The 8588-nt window shown below is 40.6% G+C and overlaps 1 protein-coding gene across 1 annotated transcript in view; it reads left to right on the forward strand.

The window, feature by feature from the left end:
* The window catches only part of MYOM1 (myomesin 1), a 184578-nt gene that overhangs the window by 134835 nt on the left and 41155 nt on the right, over nt 1-8588 (forward strand). Inside the window, exons 19-20 of the mRNA XM_012652075.1 lie at nt 1119-1245; nt 4181-4365. Of these exons, the coding sequence (XP_012507529.1) occupies nt 1119-1245; nt 4181-4365 (312 nt within the window). The remainder of the gene's footprint in view (nt 1-1118; nt 1246-4180; nt 4366-8588) is intronic.

The raw sequence follows: 8588 nt of genomic DNA on the forward strand, positions 1-8588 counted from the left end.
AGTCTTGAACTCCTGACCTCAAGTGATCCTCCTGCCTCTGCCTCCCGGAGTGCTAGAATTACAGGCATGAGCCACCATGCCTGGCAGTTTTATATATTTTTATAGTTGGGTGTCTCCTGAAAACATTTTTTACACCAAATGTATTCTAACATTTCTATTTTGCAAATGTTTTTACATTCATTATTTTATCACATATATTTACCCTCACAACAACCTAATTCCTACTGAGGGATATAGAAAATATTAGACCACTCAGTAAAGAACAGAAACATTACAAGAATTTGAATATTTTGATTCCCAGCTTAGAACTCATTCGATGTTCATCTGTACATGCATTAGCTTTTTATTGCTGCATAACAAATTACCATAAATTTTGTGGCTTAAAACAACTCACATTTGTTGTATCATAGTGTCCATGAGTCAGGAGCCTGGGCGTGGCTTATCTGGGTACTCTGCTCATAATCTAGGTGTCAGCTGGGCCGCATTCTCACCTGGAGTTTGAGTTCCTCTTCCAAGCTCCTTCAGGTTGTTGACAGAATTCGATTCCTTGCAGCTGTAGGGCTGAGGCCTCAACTCCTAGATGCCACCCTTCTCTAAATGGGAGTGGCTAGACAGTTTACAAGCAATGGCATTTGCTTCTTCAAGGCCATCGGGACAATGTTTCTCTTCAGGAAGGGTCCAAACCCCATTTTAAGAGTTCTTACCTGATTAAGTCAGGCCCATCCTGGCTAATTTCCCTTTTGATTAACCCCAAACCAGCTGATTGGAGACCTTAATTACATTTGTAATATTCCTTCTCCTTTGCCATATGATGTGATACAGTCACAGGACTGATGTGTCCGCAGCAACTAGGTTTCAATCTGCGTCACAGCACCAAAAAAAACAAACAAACAAAGAAAAAAACAATCACAAGACTGATATTCCAATACTTTTGCCATATTCTATTGGCTACAAGCAGATCACGGTTTCATCCACACCCAGGAGGAGATTACAAAAGGGTGTGACTCATTGAGGGTCACCTGTGGGTGTGTCTGACACAGAAGGTAAACAAAATGTTGAACAACTAGAAAAAAACAAACCTGAAACATTCACTGTTTGTGATGTTGTCAATGTTGCAGATTAGTGACCTGAAGGAAAACATGGTGTATCAGTTCCAAGTAGCAGCCATGAACATCGCTGGGCTGGGTGTGCCCTCAGCAGTAAGCGAGTGCTTCAAATGTGAAGAGTGGACCATTGCTGTCCCAGGTAAATGGGGACATCATGTCCCATCATTGCAGCTTGGAGTTTCTTCCAAAAGCACCTCCAACTTGGAACTAAACTGAAGTATTATACAGTTAACATTTAAGGGAAAAGAATTCTTTTGGCCCCTCATGTTTACCTAAAATATTTTTATGATAATATTAAATAATAGGTAGCAATGTAAAACCAAGTGTAAATTCCTTATGCTTGTGTTCCAAATAAATCCTAGAGCCCCTATGGCATAACATTTGCACAGAGCAGGATTGGCGAAAGCGTGCAATTTGAGTGCAAATGAGCATTTAAAAGGAATTTTGATCTTTGCTTTTGCTTCTTAAAGGGCATCCAATTCATATCCCACAGCAAAATTTCTCAAAAACTTCCTGCACTCCCTAGTTCTCATGTATTCTCCCTCTACTTGGAAGCCTCTCATTTATCAACCCCCCCAAATCTCTCTCAACACCCAGCCTCCTTGGCCTCTCTCTCTTCTCCATCCTCTCTCCCAGCTCTTTACCATACTACGTATATAGATTTCACATGCCTGCCTGGGAGGTAAGGCCGGCTTCCCTCACTCGCCTCTCTCCACTTCTCCAGTCCTTTTTCTCTCCCTACACATTTCCCAAACTCTGAATCACAAGAAAGATCACAGAACCAGACAAATAATCTCCTTCAGAGTTTGTCATGGGGGCAGTTGGGTAGGCAGAGAAGAAAATGGCAAGTATGTAGAAAAACCAACCTATGCTTAGAACTCTTACAGAGCTATAAAGCTGAACATACTTAAAAATTGAATGCAAACAAATTTACTAAGCCATTAAGATTTAAACTAACAATATTAATGTATTTGGTGGATTTTTTTATTTTGCTTCCAGTGGTACTGACTTCAGAGACCAAAATAACTTTGAGTGCCACAGGATGACTAAATTCTCCCATCTGGGTTTGATGTTCAATATATTTAACAACTGGTATCACACCACCATCGACCACGTTAGAGCCCCAGGCCACACTGGGGCCCCCTGGGTGGACAGCAGCCCTACTCCAGTACCCACCTTCTTCTGTCTGAAACTCCATGCCCTTAAGAGTGAGCATGCTGCCTTCACTAAGTGAGCTCCCATTGACACCACTTCCCTGTCCAGTGTGAATAAAAAAATTATAAATGAAACTCAAGAGAAGTTCAAGTGCTCACTCAACTTCAGCAAATATGAAGAAGCAGACACACTGCCTTTCCTTGCACCTCCTTGAAGCCAGTGGGTATTTCCTAAGTTCTTTCTGCCACTAGCACAAAAGTAGATCTGTTTTCAAATTCTTGCAATTCCTGAGTAAGGTGAAATGCGAGTGACCAGAGACTAAGAAATTCCCAGCAGGCCTGTAGAAAATGTTTCAATAGAAAGTGATGGAGTTGACCAAAAATGTTGCCGGGTGAGCACTCTAGACTTGTAGAAGAAAGGAAGCGGGGCAGTCCTCCACCCTCCCAACAATCTGGCTTCTCAGACCCATCCTTGGCTTACTGAGTGGTGTTGGGCAAGTCTTACATCAAGAAAGCTCTTAAAGGAGAGAGCAGTAAGAATGTTTTGCCATCCTTTCTTTCGACAGATGAAAAAACTGAGACTCAGGTTAAATAATACATGTAAGGTTACAGAAGTAGCAAGTGGCAGAATTAAGGTTGGAAACTAGGCCTTTTTTCCCCCTAGACTAGAGGTGGTAGGCAACAGCAGATGCAGTCCCTCCTCTGTAAAATAGGGATAGTGTTCCTGTTTGGATGCCTCACCAAGTTCTAAGGATGACACAAGATCATGGTCATAAAAGCCCTTTGCAAAACAGAACATGCCACACTAGTATGAGGTATTTGGTGTTAATATTTAAATATGTCTTCATCCCAGACATCAGAAGACAAGGATGACGCATATTTGTAACTGATAATCCAAGGTAAAGGGCCAAACAAGTATTGAACTATCGATTGCAAAACACCAAAGCATGGCATGATAGAGTCTGTGCTTGTGCAAGTTGGCTTTTAGGCCACTGTTGAGTCCCCCCGGGCGATTTTTGACTGGTTGTTTAGAAGTCAGTTGTTATTTTTTAAAAAAAGAGAAAGGGAAAAAGAAAGTAAATAAATATATTACCTGCATAGCAGCTGGTGGTCATGCCAAGATATGGGCTATCGCTTAGTAGTGTGGACTCTCCAAATAATGGGAAGATATTCACATGGGGCACATTCTGGCTTTCTCCCTTCAGAGGGTTACCAAATTACTTGGCTTCTCTGAGCTTTCTGTTAATTGTCTTAAGGATGAATGAGATAAATGAATGTAAAAATACTTGGAAGTATTTAGCACTGATTCAGGATCCGTGGGTTGATTATATCTATTTTGGTAAAAGTTTTTTGTAAACCATTAGCTGTCAATTGTTTTTACCCATTTGTGGGATATGTACTTTAGGGGAAAGATTTCCCCCCAATTAGGAGGTATTTCTTTTTCCTTTGAAAGAACTATTATTAAATACTCTCTATAGTCATACACCATCAAGTAGAGTTGCTTTCTTCACACTGTTTGAGACTGAGGGAACTTTTTAGATTATCACTCAAAAATAATCTGAACTGAATCTGCAACTAACTCAAACTATTCAGATAAAAGATCCTTAACAACTAACACAAGCCTGAGGACAGCCTGAGGCAAACTTTGAGCCAGCCTCAGAGAGGCACCTAGAGGTGGCCTTACCCACCTATGCCCATGAAGGGACTTAGGTTGATGTAGAGCAGTGTGGAAACTTGATATGAAAAGACCACAGAATACCTATTTACATGGGAATGCTAGATTTAAAAAAAAAAAAGGACACCAGTATCAGAGTCAGCCTTCAAACTTTAAATGTGGTTCTAAATTATACATACTTGAGTTTTCTAATCTACATTAGGATTTCTATTTTTTCATAATTCACTGGCTTCTCCCTGTTTCAGGACCACCACAAAGTCTCAAGTATAGTGAAGTCAGGAAAGACTCCCTGGTCCTACATTGGAAACCTCCAGTCCACTCTGGAAGGACTCCAGTCACTGGTTACTTTGTGGACATGAAAGAGGCCAGTGCCAAAGATGACCAATGGCGAGGACTCAACAAGGCAGCTATTAAAAACATGTACCTGAAGGTAAGAGGGTGCTCGTGGTTTTGCAACACCCTTTTTTCCTGTAAAAGGGAAAAATACTCTATCAATCATTAACTTTAAAGTTAGCAAGATAAAACATAATATCTCTGTTTTGGTCTGTTTCATATTTGGGCTTCCAATAAGATTCCGTTTGATGGTGGTTGGGATTGGAGAAAGTCTCTGAGTTTCTGAGGCTTGAAACAGTTTGCTTATATTTAACCTGAATTCCTTAGCCTGGCTTTGAAAAACACCCTGCAGCTCTTCCCTCCTTGCTGCAACTTACCCACCTCACATTTTTGTTACTCACAGTCTTAAAACATTACTGCTTACCACCCTCAAAAGTGACTTTTTTATTCATATCTCCGACTATTTTTGAGGGTGCTCTTTTTGCGGAGTTCACACCAGTAAGCCTGTAATCGCTGATTCTGTCGAGTCACGCCCTGCGTCACTTCACCTGCTCCGGCGTATGCTCGCGTTAGTGGAATGGGTTCACTCAACTCTTGGCCTTTGTCCTCATCCTTATGTGTGTCATTGGCTTCCAGATTCCTCTAGAGAGTGCTAACTGACCCGGTTCCCAACTCTGTCTACCAAAGACTGTTCTGTTATAGCCACTGAATCTCTCACTTGTACCAAATGGAAATTTCAAAAGAATGTTTTCCCCTATTGTTAGCAGTGGTACCTGGAGACCCCGAATCCACACTAGGGCCTCAGAAACCATGGAGAATATGATTCCATTACTTATTACTTAGAATAAAGTGTGATTTCACCACAGTCATTCAGAAAGTTGCAGACTGCATTCCCACAGCCCTCTGTGATGGCAGAATAGGGTGGGCCTTGGAAGATATTCAAAATATACCTGGTCTAAAAGATCGCTCCCATCGACCTGCTGTCATGGACTAAGTATATGCCATCTGTCAGCCACTCTCTGAGGTTAAGGCATTTATAGTCGCTATAAACAATTTAAATATATCCTCCAGGAGAGATGATCCATAAATCATTACACACCACATGCCATTAACTCAACTTAACATATGCCAATCAGACCTCCAGACCCTTACAAAATTCTGAGGAAATAAGAAAGGTCATCTTTTCTATGAAGTGGAGAAAAAGTCAGGGAAGGATTGGAGCCTAGGATGCCATTTGGTTGTCCAGATGAGTTCAGAGGCCTCTAGATTCAAAGAAACCCCCAAAGAACAGTGTAAAATAAAGGTCAGAAACATCCTGGATGGTGGTGTTGGGTGTATGCGGGATGAAGATTTCCAAGTCCTCAATCTGCCACCACACAGGGTGCCAAGGGCCTGAGGTTGGACCTGACTTAGGTGACACAAACAAGGGTGAGAAGCCAAGCAAAGGAGACCAATAACCCAGAAGAAAATAACAGAGTTTAAACACATTGAAGAGTGGCTAATGTCACTCATTTAGGAAAAGAAAAAGAAGAAAGGAAAATTTAGGGAGGAGAGAGAGACACTGAGGTTGTATGTACCTAACAAACCTGGAAATGAACTTCCATAAGGAAATGGTCTTCTTGTATATCAACAGCTTTTAAAGTAAAAATAGAATTTTTGATTTTTCTGATTATAAAACTAACATATGCTTTGATGAAAAGTTCAAACAATAAAAGCATAAAGAAGAAAGTAAAAATGTCCTCCAATTCCCATACCCATTTTGGCATGTATTCATTCTTCCAGATGTTTTTTATCCAAAAAATGTTCAAGCGTATAACAGGAAAAAAATTTACATATTAGGAAGTATAGTATGATAAACTTCAGTGAGGACAGGAGATAGAGCTCCACAAATGGGGAACTTTAACACAGCTGCAGCTGGAACATAATGGGCTAACTGGTTTCTGCTGGGAGCACCCACATTCATTCCAGTGTAGGCGTTCCTAAAAAGAGTAAAAGATGCATTACTTTCAACCAAAAGGATTTAACCAAACATAGTTCACACTTCATAATGTTCCTTTTTTATTGGTAATTACAACCCAATGAGACAAGGTGATGAGAAGGAAATAATTGGAAGGGGTAGGGGACCTGGGTGGAGGAGGCAAAGAAATGCAGTTCCTTCAGAAATTATAGGGAAGGAAAAAAATCCAAGAAAAGGAAAACAGATGTGCATCAGTTATCTAGATTACATATTTGTGATGCTGTTGAGGCCCGTGGTCATTGCCCCCATGGTGATGGAAGAGTGGAGTGGTGCTCCTGTCATCCTGGTGACTAGACTCTAGAATAAGAATATGCTTCCTGCATGTGTTACAGTCTGACTCACAGCCACATGTTACCTAAGTGGCAGGTGCAGATGTGTCAGGCACCTGGCTATTGGTCTATTTTTATCACAATAAGGAAATTTTCTGTTTCTTTATGGAAAGCCACAGTTTTCTGGCATTATTTCTAAACATAGAATTTAAATATATGAAACTCTATGCATTTAGCCTGCGCCTAAATTCAAGTTCATTTACAGATTAAAATCCATTAGCTCCAGGGAAAGCTATCACTACAAAAATAGTGACATTCTATTGTTATAAACACAATACAATTAAATAATTAGATTTAAAACATAACAATTTAATGCATAGCTCATTTAAATACATGATCACAAACACTTCACTTAATTAAATAAATTTATTCTAGCATTGTTTGATTTAAATCACATTTTTGATATTCATTTCCATCACAACGTTTTATACATAAAAAATTATGCCCTCTGTATGTAACAGATTCCTTCTTTTTTTTTTTTTTTTTTGAGACAGAGTCTTGCTCTGTCACTCCGGCTAGAGTGCAGTGGCATCACTGTGGCTCACTGCAACCTCAAACTCCTGCGCTCAAGCATTCTTCCTGCCTCAGCCTCCCAAGTAGCTGGGACTACAGGTGTGCACCATGATGCCTGGCTAATTTTTCTATTTTTTGTAGAGACGGGGTCTTGCTCTTGCTCACGCTGGCCTCGAACTCCTGAGCTCAAGCAATCCTCCTGCCTCAGCCTCTCAGAGTGCTAAGATTACAGGCGTGAGCCACCGCGCCCAGCCAAGTATTATTATTAATTTTTTTAAGAGACAGGGTCTCGTTCTGTCACCCAGGCTGGAGTACAGAGGTGAGATTATAGCTCACCGCAGCCTCAAACTCCTGGACTCAAGCAATCCTGCTGCCTCGGCCTCCTGAGTAACTGGGACTACAGGTACATGCCATCACATCTGGCTAATTTTTTTTTTTTTTGTAGAAATGATGTCTTGCTATGTTGTCCAGGCTTGTTTTAAACTCCTGGCCTCAAGCAGTCCTCCCACCTCAGCCTCCCAAAGTGCTAGGATTACAGGTGTGAGCCATTGCACCTGGCCTGTTATTACTATTATTTTTTTAGAGACAGTGTCTCAATGTTTCCCAGGCTGGCTCAAGCAGTCCTCCCACCTCAGCTTTCCAAGTGGCTGAGATTTTTATTTTTAATTTCAGATTATAGATGGTGAAATTGAGGCAGGGCTAGGTAAGTTAACTTGCCCAGTATTATATATCCTAGTTAATGCAGATCCTGGGGTTCAGGTCCTAGTTATGGCTGACTCTAAAGGGCTCTGTCTCCCTATTCTCAGAGTGTACAAATGGGTTACTATTTTAATGTATCATTGTAGTATACTGAAACTAGCTAATGACAATTTTAAAGACTTTTTTAAAGGGAAAAAGCTAACTTGCAAAGTTCAAAAGGACTTATTTTTACATACAAATAATGTTCCTATGAGTAGTGAAGATATTTTTTAAGGTTTCATCAGTGAATACTTTTTACTTTTGAATTAGCTTTCCTATTTATTAAAACACTATATAGTCATGCACAGCATAAACGACATTTTGGTCGTTGACAGACTACATATACAGTGGTGGTCCCGTAAGATTGTAATGGAGTCAAAAAATTCCTGTCGCCTGGTAACGTAGTAGCCGTCGTAATGTGGCAGTGCAGCGCATCACTCGTGTGTTTGCGGTGATGCCAGCGAGTGCGTGGTGCACTGCCTGTCACTGCAGTTGTGTGTGGTGTATAATAACTTGGTAATAAATAACTGTGTGACTGGTTTATGTATTTGCTATACTTTATTTGATTCATCATTATTTTAGAGTTATATATCTCCTATTTATAAAAAAAGTTAACTGTAAGACAGCCTCAGGCAGGTTCTTCAGGAAGTATTCCAGAAGAAGCCATAGGAGATGCTAGTGCCGTGCGTGTGATTGCCCCTGAAGATCTTCCAGTGAGACAAG

The sequence above is a fragment of the Propithecus coquereli genome, unplaced genomic scaffold, assembly GCF_000956105.1.
Source record: "Propithecus coquereli isolate 6110/MARCELLA unplaced genomic scaffold, Pcoq_1.0 Scaffold38, whole genome shotgun sequence".
Taxonomy (NCBI): Eukaryota; Metazoa; Chordata; class Mammalia; order Primates; family Indriidae; genus Propithecus; species Propithecus coquereli.